We start from the raw sequence: 13,955 nt of genomic DNA, 5'->3' as shown, positions 1-13,955 counted from the left end.
ATGAGAAGCTTCAAATCAAAGAGAAAAAGACAAAAATTAACTTTATTCAAGCTATTTTATTATTATTATAGATTACATTTCCCCCCATAATCCTTTATGAAATCTAAATCTTTCACAGTGAGGTGTGATTCAGTACAGACCGTACAACACCAAGGAGAAGCCTGCCCCAGAGTGATCCTCACAGGCCTGGGAGCCGGGGCGGGCAGTTCTCACATCTGGCTGAGCCCTGACCACTGTCCAGCAAAGTGAGAACCAACACTTGAAGGAAACTTCTATCAGATTTGAAAAGAGGAGGAAAACACACTAGAGGCATGTCTGAAAAGCTAATACTTGTAAAAACGTCATGGGTTCACAGAACACTCTCATACCATCTACTCCTCCACATTGTAGCTGATGAAACTGAGGCTCAGTGACGTTAAAGGAATCCCCCCCAAACTCAGGGTTAATGACTGGCAGAGCTGGGCCCCCAAACAAATCGTGATTCCAACCTCCACTCCCAGAAGTGCGCGCACACACACACACACGCCCCCACCCTATAGTCCCAGTATAGGCCAGCAGTCACTCTCCATGCCTCTAGAAAGCTGCTGCCGGTCCATAAGATGTGTGCTCCTGACTGTACCCCAACTGACCCTGCCTCCCCCATTCTCTGAACCCCATGACACCCCCCCCCACAGCACAGAACATGCCACCCAGCCCTTCCCATCTGCCTCAAGCACACCTGAGCTCACAGGCAGCCTGCTTCACTCAGCACCCAGAAAACCGACCCTGTAGCTGAGGAACTAGTGGGGGCTCAGCGAGAACAAAGCAGAAACAAAGGCTTCCCAGGGACTCGCAGGTTCCACGTGGAAGGGGCTCAGATGTCTCCACTCTGCCCTCAAGTGGGTTAAAAAGCTCAATGACCAGAAATCTCAAGGACTGTGAGAGAAGAGATGACACAGGGCCAAGGGCTGCCCTGGGGCTGGAGGAGGCCAGGCGGGCTGAGGGTGGGGGGGACGGGGACCGCCAGAGGGAAGCCCCGCAGTTCTGGGAGTCACCCCAGACCCCTAATCCAGGCAGGTGAGGGCCCAGGAGCCCCTCTGAAGCAGCCAAGCAGCCCGCTCTCCCCGCAGGGGAAACCAGTTCACCACCGCCTGAGCCCAGAGGAGGGAAATGCCTGGTGCTGACCCACTCCGGCCACCGTGCCGTCTAGGGAGGAGGGAGAAACAGAAAGTCCCGTCAAGTTCGGGGGCGGGGAGCCCACAGGCTCGCTCACCGGCGGAGACCTATTCACAGGCCTGCAAACACATCTCCTCCTGATGCCTCACCACATCGCCCAGACCTCCAGACGCAGTTCCTTCTATCTGGGACTGCAAGCCTGGCTAGCCAGAAAAAATGACAAGGCACAGCAAAAAGAGAACACACACATGCCAGAACCAGACGTGGCAGGGATGTAGGAGTTATAATCAGGCTCTTTCTGGGGACTTCCCTCGTGGTCCAGTGGCTAAGATTCTTTGCTTCCAAAGCAAGGGGCAAGGGTTTAATCTCCAGTCAGGAAACTAAGACCCACCTGCCTCATGGCACAGTCAAAACTTAAAAAAAAGTAAAAATAAACATGTTTTAAAAAAATGAACTTAGGCACAGACCTTACACCTTTCAAAAAATTTTTACTCAAAATGGATCACAGGGAAGTTCCTGGTGGTCCAGTGGTTAGACTCTGCACTTTCACGGCTGAGGGCCTAGGTTTGATCCCTGCATCAGAACTAAGATCCCACAAGCCATGTGGCACATGTGGGAGCAGGGGCAGATCACAGATCTAAACGTAAAATGCAAAACTTCTAGAAGATGCCATAGGAGAAAAGCTAAAAGATCGTGGGCTTGGTGATGACTTTTTAGATACAAAGCACAATCAGTGAGAGAAGTGAATGAAAAGCTAGACTATTGAAGAGATAATTCTGAGAGAATTAGAAGAAAAGGCACAGACTGGGAGAAAATATTTGCAAAAGACACATCCAATAAGGGACTGTTACCTAAAATAACACAAAGAACTCTTAAAATTCAACATTAAGAATTTTAAGCCACCAATTAAAATTAAACAACCAATTTAAAAAATGAGCCTGGGACTTCCCTAGTGGTCCAGTGGTTAAGACTCTGCTTCCACACAGGGGATGTGGGTTCAATCCCTGGTTGGGGAACGAAGGTCCCACATGCCACTTGGCAAGTATTCAGTGCTAATAAGGAAAAGAGGAAACGCAAATGCATATTACTAAGTGAAAAAAGACAATCTGAAAAGGCTACATACTTTACGTCTCCCAACTATATGATCTTCTAGAAAATTATGGAGACAATTAAAAGGTCAGTGGTTGCCAGAATTCAGAGCAAGGGAGGGACAAACAGGGGAAGCCCAGAGGATTTCTAGGGCAATGAAATCAGTACTGGTCGGACACATGTCACTATAAATTCATCCCAACCCATATAATACATAGCCAGCATCACCAAGAGATCTGGATCCTAATGTAAACTGCGGACTCTGGGGGATGCTGGCGTGCCTCTCAGCAAGTGTAATGGAGGCTATAGCTGGCCAGGGCTGCCAATGGGGGGGGGGGGGGGGGCTCAAATGTGTGGAGGCAGGGAGTTGATGTGAAATCTCTGCACCTTCTGGTAAACATTTCCATAAACCTAAAACTGTTCTAAAACCTCTCAATACAGTACAATGGAAAATCACCTCAAACACAGTACAATGGGGGGGAAAAAAACACTTGAAGACAAAATATTCATAAAACAAGACGGAGGACAAGCAAAACTCCCTGCAGACCTCCAAAGACATTTATCCTAGCCATTTCTTTCTATAATTCAGACAACAAAGAATCACTTTTCTTTCTGCAAATCTCTAAGGCCAACACCTGCCTTACAACTCACTACAGAGGGCCACCGCACCGACTATAGCTCACTACACAGGGCCACCCCACTCACCCCAAGTCACTGCCTCCTTCACCGCCTCTCCTGCAGATTCGAGAAGCCAGCTCCACTTCAGGAGCTCACATTCAAGTGGCTGAAGACAGACACAGCCGGGGGAAGTCATATGACAGACCTTATGTAATAGACATGCACCACCACGTGACCAGTGATTCTCCTCTGGCCCAGTGTTGTTAAGACCTGTCAATGCATGTTCCACACGAAGTGCCTGGAAGGAGATGCAGGCTGACACTTTCTGTCAGAGGATGCATTTTCACCAATTAGCCAGAAAAGCAAGCTCTTGGTTTTAAATACAAAAACACAGGGTGCTCAAAAATAACAGTGTGAAATACAGATTGGGCACTCACATTTAGAAAGGAAAACAAATTTTAAATATTAACAAACTAGTTACTCATACATACTGCTCTATTTTAAGCATAACAGATTTTAGTTGAATAAAATACTTTATAACAAACTATAATTACCACCAAAGTTTGAGGCACTCCATCATAAAGAAACAGAACATTGAGAAGGGAATAAACAATGCCCCCTCTATGCTCCTCCTCCTTCATCTCAGAGCACCAGCCAGGCTAGGAAGGTCCCTGGGGGAGCCACCCACAGACAGCAGCAACGCCAACAACAGGAGGGCACTGGGAACCCGAGGGCTGGAGCAGGCCACGCTGCCTCTGCCCACAACAGAGTCAGAGGAGGGCAGGAAGGCGGGGAGGGCTCTCCTGGAGGCAGCAGCAGGAGAGGCGGCTGTCACTGTGACAGCTCTGCGCCCAAGGAGATAGCAGCAACCAGCGGAGCCCACCATCCCTACAAGGAGATGTACAAGGAGAAGATGTACAAGGCTGTACAAGGAGAAAGGGAAGGCAATGCTCTGAAGACACGTGCCGACAGTATCTGATCTAACATCGCCCCCGCCCGTCCAAGAGCTCTGTCCAAGGTGCCTGAACACTCACGTCTTTACAACAAAGGGAGAGGGAGCTGTGAAAAGAGCCGTGAAAAATGGGGGCATCATCTCTGCAGAATCTCTCAAGGTGTCCCCCCTCTTCCCTCCTGGTGTCTGCTTCGGGGCTGGGCATCTACACTGGGGACGTTCCTACAGCACCCACCCAGGGAAAAAAAAGATCCTGGTAAAGAGAGGAGGGTCTTGTCACAAAAGTCTCTTTGAACCTGAGACCACTGTCAGCATGACCTGAACGACCTGACCCACCATCTACTTTGACGGTCCAAATTCCAGTAAGCTCAAATCCAATTATTTCACTCAAACTCCGAGAAGCATTTTACTAACCTCATTCCCTTTTCAGCCTGTTAAGACATTTTGAATGCTAAAAGGTTATCTGATGATAGGAAGGAATTATTTTTAATTTTTTTGTGATGCAATAATGGTATTGTGACTTAAAATTTAAAAAGAACCTTTATCTTCAGAGATACACAGTGAAATCTTTGCAGAAAAAAATTACAGTATGTCTGGATTTCACTTCAAAATAATATCAAGACGGGAAATGATCAGGCTATGACTGAAGCATGACTGGCAATAAGTTAATGGTTGTTAGGACTAAGTGATGAGGTTCATTACATGCGCTTCTCTGTTTTCGTACATACTCAGAATTCTCCAAAAGAAAACACTTTTTATAAAAGTAAGTAGTATAAGGGACTTCCCTGGCGGTCCAGTGGTTAAGAATTCACCTTGCAATGCAGGGCATGTGGGTTTGATCCCTGGTTGAGGAACTAAGATCCCACATGCCACAGAGCAAGTAAGCCCGTGCCTAGCAACTAGAGTCCGTGTGCCTTCATGAATGATCGCACACAACTAAAAAAATACCCAGCAACTCGGATCTGACACAGCCAGAGACCCAAGCGAGTGACCAGAGACCGACAAGAAAAACAGACACCTTCCCCCAGAGAAAATACCATGGGGTTGTGAAGGAATGTCATGGGAAGCAAAGGCACAGATAATCCAAACCTCATACAAGCTGTTCCAGAGTACAGGGGAAAAAAGGAGACATTCTTCCCAACTGCAAATTCTTTTATGAAGTCTTAAAACTGAAACACAACAAGGAAAGTTACAGAAGAACCTCACTCATGGAGATACAACTAAATGGTTACATGTTAAAGGCACTCATATTAATAAAAGGACAAGGATGGATTAACACCACTGTTGTTAATAACTGTGCTGGAGGTCCTGATTAGTACAGTGCCTTTTTTAAAAAAGACAGACTCAAAGAAAAAAAAACTGACATTATTCACACACGGTGCGATTTTCTATGTAGAAAACCCAAAGAAACCCAGAGATAGTCAGAATCATAAGATAGCTGAGCACATGTGCTGGACAGAAAATCAATTTGACAAAGGAGCCGTAGTTATGTAAGATGCTAATGTGGGAAACTGGGGGAAGGGGATGTGGGATTGTTTTACCTTTGTAACTTGTATATTTACAATTATTCCTAAATAATCTTATTTTAATAAATAATTTTTAAAATTAGTAAGTCTGACAATAGTAAGTGTTATGGAAGAGATGGAATAAAAATTCTCACATTAAAAAAATTTTTACAAGCTGCTGATAGAGGACAAGTTGGAAAATACCGTGAAAACAGTTGGGCTTGTCCTGCAACTCAGAACACATCTACACTCCTGGAACCAGAAATCCCTCCCCAGGTGTATGGCCAGAGGCACTCCTGCACTTGTGCCTGACACTGTTCCAAACAGCAATGCTTCCAACAGCAAAAAGACGGACCTGTCCACTGGCAAGACTGTCTGTTAAATAAACTACCGATACACTGTGACATATTTAAAAAACCAAACCAAACGCCCACCAACACATGGACTCAGATCACGCATTCGCAAAGGGGATCCATTAAGGGTGAAAACTGGTGTGGAGATGGGATAATCATAGCCATGACAAAGGCCTTGGCATCGGCACAGAGACAGACTTGGATCTGCACTTTGAAAATTTCTCATGGGGAGGAGGGAGATGATAAGGATAAAAATGTCTAAAAAGGATCCTCAGGAAGGCAATAATGAAAAAAAGTTGAGAAACAATGACCTAGGTGAATCTCAAGAATGTAACAGGGAATGAAAAAAGCTAGTTACAGAGGAATACATATATACCATTTACATAAAGTCCAAACAAACAAGATAATATACTCTCTGGGAATAAGTGCATGTTGAAGCTACAATTCAGAAGAGGGGCTGCCCCTGTACGTGGAAATCCAGGGCCAACGAGGAGATCCCGAGTGCTGGCTGTGCTCTTTCCTTCCACTGGGACGGTAAATACACAGGTGTTCATTTACTATTCCTCATCCCTTAGTTATTTCTGTGCTCTGTGCTAGTATGAAATGTTTCATAACCACTTAAAAATACCACATATGCATTCAGAAGTATTGCAAAATCTTAGTAGATTAAACTGCATGAATAGCCTTTCCACTGATAACCATTCAATCACAATATTAATACTGAATGATAATACTAATGAATTTAATCTAGGCTGTTAAAACAACCATGAAAGACTTGATTTTTTTTCTTAAAGAAAAAATTTAGAACAACCACAACAACTTGCAGGAACGTACCCAGCCACCCTGCTGGATGATGTACTCGGCTGCGTGGTCTTCCAGGAATGTCACGCCGAACTGCAGCAGTGCGCCCAGTGGCTCCTGGCCACGTTTCGTCAGCTCCAGAAGCATTTGTCGTAGCAAAATCAGAGGCACCAAAATCTTCAAGACAAAGATGAGGGAATAAAACACAAACTGAAATTCTTACAGATCATTCTACATGTTCAACTACTAGAAAACACATTTTGGTGCATCACTATGGAATTCCCTTTTTATGACAATAAACAGCGACCTCAACTTGAATTCTGGAGAAAAACGCATGTATGTTTTATACCACAGGGTGGTAGAAATGTTATTATATGAAAACGACCAGGCCTCTGTGTGTGTGTACACACACGCATGTGTATGTGTAATTATATATGTACAGGAAATTCACTGAGGCATTATAACAGCTAAAGACTGGAAATGACCCAACAGGCACTGTCAAGTTTCGGTCATCCAGAAAAATATCATGAAGCTGTTAAAGTGTGTTAGATTGTGCACTGCTCAACTGCCAAGATTTACTGTCAGTGAGAAAAGATAAAGCAGGCTATGTACAGTAACGGCACCATTTGTGTGAGCACTGCAGAGCCCTACAGTATTTCTGGAAAACACCTAAGAACCTGTCGACAGTCAGAGACTGAGGAGAGCGCAGCGGTGACAGGGCGGGGACGCACTCTCAAGCGGGGGTCTTCGGCACTTGGTGCACATTGTCCCTGTCCTTTTATCACCTATTTGAACACAACACTTCCAAAGTCATGGACCATCTTACACAAGTCATCAAAAACCAGAGGTGTTACCACTTCTAATGACTTTATGGCTCAACATTAAAAAGTCATCAAAACTCATGACCGAGACTAACTAGTCCCTTTCCTTCCCCAAAACCCCTGCACAGTGAAGAGAACCAAGTATTTTCAGTTAACCATCTGCCTGAAATCCTTCTGTCTACAACATCAAAAAGGACCGCCAAAGGAAATGAAACCAGTTTCCTGTCACTGACCTGCCAAGGTCATAGCTGAGGGATTACAATATATTTCTGCAGAAGAGGACAAACAGAAAAGACAATGAGTTTATATCCTTACTAATAATCTCTGGGTTTTTTTGTTTTTTTTTTTAAGTAAAAGCAGCTCCGAGGGAATCTCTATTAAAAAATCTGAAAGAAAAATGTGACAAGCACACATCTTTCCTTTTTGGTATTCTAAAAGAACTCTAGCCCCAAGCGCAGTCAAAATCGCTTCTCAGCACCAGCAGAGGGGAACAGAGTTGCAGACTGGACTCTACGAGGCTCTGCACAAGCAGACCTGCAGCACTTCTGAAAACAGAACACAGCTGCTCGTCCAGCTCCAAATTCAGTCTCAATTGGGGCAGGGAGGGGAGCTGTGAACCAGCCCAACAGACATGTCACATCAACCCCTAGGGCCTGGGGCCCTCCATACCTCAAAACATTCTCATTTCCCACAGTAATGTAATACATGCAATGTCTTAAAGTTATTCACATTTAAGCTCTATTGCCTCTCAGAAATATGAGTTGCAAATGTTTCAAACTTGCCATATAGAGTAACACTCTTAATTTTTCAAAATTCACCTCTTTCACGTATCAAGCGTAGCTGCCCTAGTTTTATGATATAATAATCTAGAGATAAGCCTGTAATCCTCTCACTGTCTTAACTTTAGTCCTGAACTGTATTCCCTCTCATTCATTATTACTTTTTACGCTGAAATCTAACCTTCTAGTCCGTTCTTCATATAGCAACTGCTCCACCACTTTCATCATTTAAGTTACTCTTTCCTGAATCTTCTCCATCATAATTACATCCTCCTTGAAATGCAGTGAGTGCAGAGGCTTCCTTTTATAAGGCTGGCATCTTCTACTTGGTTGATGACACTCTCATACTTTGTAACTTAGATCGTCTTTGTACAGTCATACCCACTGACATCTAACTGCTGTGGTCACAAAGCTTCACGGGTATTTCTATAACTGTTTCCATCAATTTCACATTTTACTACCCACAAGAGTTCTATATCATCTGTACACCTAATGGACAGCAAGGAGAGCAAACCAGTCAATCCTAAGGAAGATCAATCCTGAAAACTCACTGGAAGGACTGATGTTGAAACTGAAGCTCTGATACTTTGGCCACCTGATGCGAAGAGCTGACACACTGGAAAAGACCCTGAAGCTGGGCAAGATTGAGGGCAAGAGAAGAGGGCAGCAGAAGATGAGATGGTTGGATGGCATCACTGACTCGATGGACATGAACTTGGGTGAACTCTGGGAGACGGTGAGGGACAGGAAGGCCGGGCAAATACTATTTATAAGCGTTGTTTGGATCTCAATTCTCAAATGAGCTTAGGAAAATATCTTCATGAAACAACTGGGAAGATTTGAATTCTGAACAGACTGTGTGATGATATTAAAATTACTGTTAATAACTGAGGTGTTAGAAATACACACTAATGTATCTATAGGGTGTGCATCAAGGTAATCCAGGGAACAGTGGGGAACAGATGGAACAAGGCCAGACACAGGCTGACAGCTGCTGAGGCCAAGGCACGGGTGCAGGTCTGTTACACCGTGTGCTCCACTCTGTGCACGCCTGACGTTTTAGTGAAAGACTGTGAAAGATGAGTGATGTAATATGCCACTAAAAATCAACCAAGGCAAATAATGGACTTTTCCTTGCTACTGTATTTCCACAGTCTACTTGTTACCATGTGAGCACCAGGAACTAAACACTTTGGCTTTGCTCTTTGATGGTCATTTTCTTCTTTTCCTATAAGCAGGTAAGTTCATAGGAAAAACAGATCACCATGAGGATATTAAAAAAGAATTAAAGATATCTACAATTAAAGAATTAAAGAATATCTACAATTCTGAGATAACTACTATGGATTATTAATATTCTGGCACACATTCCAATTATTTTTCTCAGTATATACATTCTATACAGCCTACATTTACACATAAACTTTTGAAAAAATCATTCTATTATTATGGGTTTGTGACCAGTTTTTTTCCCCTCCACTTACTTTGATTAAAGAGCATTTTACCAACATGCTTTTATAATCCCTACTCAGATGAACTGACATTCAGCTTGGAAACTGGCATGCTTTGTGGACACTCTTTCATTTGTGCCTCATTTACCTATCAGACAGTCACTTCATATAGTGATGTTATGTCAAAATTTTGCAAATACTTGTGTAAAATACAAGGTATGGGCTAAATATAAAATATGGGCTAAATGCTTAAATTAGCCGATATAATTTTGATTGGGGTGGAAGGAGACATTTCAGCTGCCTATCATGACAAGCTGGGTTCTTTTTCTGCCCCAAGGGACTCGGAGAGCAGTGCTGGACTCTGCAGAGCAGGTCCTATTCCCATGGAGGCTCAAGCCCTGTGGAGTCTGGCCTATGGTTCAGGTGAGGGACTGAAACAAAGCATGGAATGGGGCAATGGGAAAAAAAGATGGGTGAAGAAGGAATGTGAACCGGGGTTACTTTCATTTTTTTAGATAACCATAGGATGGGGACAGGAAGACACACAAGAGTCGACTGTAACAATCTTAGACAATCTTCTCTTAGACAGAGAAGAATGTAAGGGGACAAGGCTAGTGATATTAGAGATCTCAATTATTTGCTGTTGGATATACAAAGAAACACATCATAACCAAGCTCACTTTTATTTATAAAATCTATTTCAAGTGTTCATAAGAGAGATTTGCTTTATTCCATGAAAGTAAGTGAAACAGATATTCTAACAACTCTTTCACAGTAGTAACATAATAAAACTCTGTAACAGTGACTGTTTGGGAACAAGGCTCCATGTGTCAAATCTAACACAACAGCCACTGTTTGCAGAGTGTTCACTCTAGTGGTGCCAGACAATGCCCTAAAACAAGCACTCAACACACATGATGTCATTCAGTTCTATTAACACTTCTGAGGTTAGTGGTATGGTCTCCATGTCACAGATGTGAACATCAAGACCTCACCTGCTTAACTAACCTGGCCTGAGATACGCACCTAGTCAGCGGCAAAGCTGATATGGAAACAAGTCCGATTACAGGCCCATGATGCTAATGATTATGCCCTAATGCTTCCAAAGCCTGTATTAAGGTGAATAAAAATAATATACATCAATCAGCTATATGAGGTCATACAGTCTGGCTTACAGCAGTATAATTCTCAGTAGAGGGGCTACTTATAAAAATAACTGCATTGCACTCTCTCATCCCAAGCACCACATCACTAAGGGCCAGACCTCCTCCTGGTGAGCTGGATGAGCCTAGACCACCTCTCCCAAGACTCTGCCTCAGCAAGGTGAAAAGTGGACCACAAAGCCTGACACAGTGGTCAACAGCAAGGGACAGCACAAAGACACTAAACACTTAAGTGGGAATCAGACCTCAGCTCCAGGGCTGGTTCTAACATGTACTGGTCACAGGGTCTTAAGCAAGAACTCTTTTTTTAAAAAACAGATTCTTCACCTGACCTAACAAGACAAAAGCTAATAAAGTCCCTTCTGCCCCCTCTGAGGGGACAGCTGCAACACTCAGACGAGGCATGGCATGAGACACCTTGTAAACATCAGCACAACCAGGGCTCCTCCTGTGAGAACCCCAGAAGCTGTCCCAAACGAAGCCTGTGCTTTCCCCCCAAGACATACTCACCTGTGTGCAAACAACCATCTGGAGAGAAATGAAGCAATAATGGGGACTCAGGACAGATGGAAGGAAGATGGTGCACGACAGCACCCTTGGTTCTGGGCCAGCCTTGATCAGATACACCCACGTAACACAGCTGGGTTCATGGAACAATAAGCTCTCACACAATGCTAACAATCCCTCCTGGACTTTATCATTAACACACTAAAATCTTGTAACAGAAAAGATAACTTGGTTTATACCTTATTCCAGCCGCTGGCATGAACTGTGGTCTCCAGTGTACATTCCCGATATGCCTGATATGTCACTGGCCTGTAGAGATTTTTTTTAAAAATCTGTGTCACAAAGAAGGAAAATTCTAAATTTCCAGATGAATAAATATACAGTCACTACTCTGCTGTAGAACTTGCACTAAAGTAACACAGATGATTCAACAGATAATTTTCTATGAGACTGGCTGTTACCATTTGCTATGCATTTTTCTTTAAGCATTCTCTACAGGTGAGATTTATGCTACCAGCTTGGGAAAGCAGTTCACAACATAAGAAAAATAACAAATTTTTTGTAATTGTTTGAATTTTATCCAACAAGATTTCTATGTAGCAGATAAATATATACACTCAGGTTATTAATAGAATCAAGTAAGAGCAAACAATAAAAATGATCTCATTAATATGAAAGAACAATTTAAACTTTTAAAGGCAAAAATGTGAAGTATTTAAAACTTTTACAGAGACACTGTCACTGGAAGACTTTTCAAACTGGAGGCACAAGAAGGCAAATAAACACGCTACTTTAGATCTGGAGTCACTGACACCAGCTCCAGGGCAAGGCTCTCCTGTCCATTCCAGTCACACAGACACTCAGCTACTGAGGGGATGCGAGTGCTGTGTTCTAAGCCTGGATTTCTGTGCAAATCAACAACCACAACAGATACGTGGCAGCAAGATGAAGGCACCAAGTGCTTGCATAACAGATTTAATAAAAATTTACCTTCACCCACCTTTTGTGGGCAAAGAATTAACACAGTTGTTAAAAAAAAGGAGAGGAGTCCTGCTTTTAAAGAATTGTAAAATTCACTCCAAAGGCATTTTCTGCTTTGAACAACCTGATCACTTCAGTCTTTTGAACAGTTAAGACGTATAACAGGTACACTTCTTGGTAGCTTACTGTTATGTTTTACATTTTAATACATTTGTGCTTTATATCCTAATACACACTGAGAAACTGAAGCTCAGAAAAGCTAAGAGACTATCCCAAATCCACAGAGATGGCAAAGAGCAACACAGAACAGGAATTCACACCCAATGAACTCTGGCTCCAAAGGCCACAAGGTTCCTGTTTTCAATCAGGGTTTTGACATGGTCATGATGACAGTGATGCCCCTGGTAGCTGGCCAGCATCTGGACTGTGATGGGAGAGGAACACACCAGACTGCAGAGACTCGCTAAGAAAAAAGACCCTACAACAGCTCACCAACGATTTCTGTAATGGATACATGTTAAAACTAGAATATTTTTAACACTGAGTTAAATACAATATATTTTAAAATCTACATTTAATTTTTTTAATACGGCTGCTAGAAAATGTCAAGTTACATACATGTGACCTTCACTTCCCTGCTGGACAGCGCACAGGTCTGGACGTTTCAGAGAACAGCTCTGACGACACACATGTGGCCCTTTTCTGTAAGTCTGTGTGACAGTGTACCACAGGACACTGAAGTGCCAAGACCATGGGTCGCCTTTCTAGTAAGATATTATGTACGACCTTCCTGCTGTCACATTTCCACTAAAGTACCCGGAGAACAGCTGGAAGACCTGGGCTGACACTAGGTGGCCGTGACACTGGACTCCAGCAAACAGGCTACCATCTGCTGCTCATGTGCTCCCTGCAGCTCTACTTGGTCCCTTCACTTCCTTTCCTGAACTGAACTGTCCGCTGCTGCTGGGCGGCACAGGGGTCCTGATGGGGAGTTTATCAGGCTAAATGACGTTAGCATCCGCCAGAATTAAAACATGATTTGAAACGTTGTATGTACACATATACATGCACATTAAAGATTCAGCAGATTAAAATGTTCAAAGGAAAATTTAAACATAGAAAAACAAGCCTGATCTAATGAGCAACTTTAACTCTGCAAAGAAGAAAACTGAGGAGCAGAACTTTTTAAAATTTAAACTTCTTTCTTTCTTTTGCCATTCTGTGAGGCTTGCAGGCTTAGGGATTGAATCAGAACCCTTGGTAGTGAAACTGCAGAGTCTAACCACTGGACAGTCAGGCCAATTTGAAAAAAAAAAAAGGACCTTCAAATTGCTGGTGCTTGGCTATGTGAAGAGTTCACAATTAATTTTCTACTTCAACAAAACTGGAGGAATAAGTGGTATTTTCCACCTTAAAAGATAGGGCCACCAACCTGTATAATACTTCTAGTTCATCATCAGTTATTCTCAAGGTATTAGTAACTTTTTAGAGTTGCTAAGCTACAGGGGAAAACAAAACAAATATTCATCCAAGACTATACTTTTAAAAATATAATTTACTTTGCAATGAAAAGGTACAATCTTTTCCTGTGGATCATGAAAAGGACTCCGAAAACATATAATCCTGTCCTTCACATATTTTTACATATATAAAACTATACTGTTTCTCAGAGAACTGAAAATATCCCCGGTAACTAACAGAAACTAAGATGGAAGGAAATGATTGACACAAATAATCTGCATCAAGGTTGGGAACAATTTTTTACCTCATGCTTCTCAGT

At 42.9% G+C, this 13,955-nt stretch overlaps 1 protein-coding gene across 6 annotated transcripts in view; it reads right to left on the bottom strand.

The window, feature by feature from the left end:
* The window catches only part of BCL2L13 (BCL2 like 13), a 50,376-nt gene that overhangs the window by 5,486 nt on the left and 30,935 nt on the right, over positions 1-13,955 (bottom strand). Inside the window, exons 5-7 of one of the 6 annotated variants that reach the window (XR_002314361.2) lie at positions 11,434-11,503; positions 10,551-10,633; positions 6,564-6,650 (exon numbers count right to left, since the gene is read on the bottom strand). Coding sequence is in view for 4 of the 6 variants with exons in the window: in XM_020896541.2 (XP_020752200.1) it covers positions 6,507-6,650; positions 11,434-11,503 (214 nt within the window). In the remaining 2 variants the exon portion in view is untranslated. Of the gene's footprint in view, positions 1-6,506; positions 6,651-10,550; positions 10,634-11,433; positions 11,527-13,955 lie in introns of those variants that run through there. The other 5 variants (XM_020896541.2, XM_020896542.2, XR_011482901.1 and 2 more) reach the window with 5 other exon arrangements.

Source organism: Odocoileus virginianus, chromosome 23, assembly GCF_023699985.2.
Source record: "Odocoileus virginianus isolate 20LAN1187 ecotype Illinois chromosome 23, Ovbor_1.2, whole genome shotgun sequence".
NCBI classification, from domain to species: domain Eukaryota; kingdom Metazoa; phylum Chordata; class Mammalia; order Artiodactyla; family Cervidae; genus Odocoileus; species Odocoileus virginianus.
Note: the sequence above shows the minus strand (reverse complement) of the source record. Positions and strands in the feature narration are given on the sequence as shown.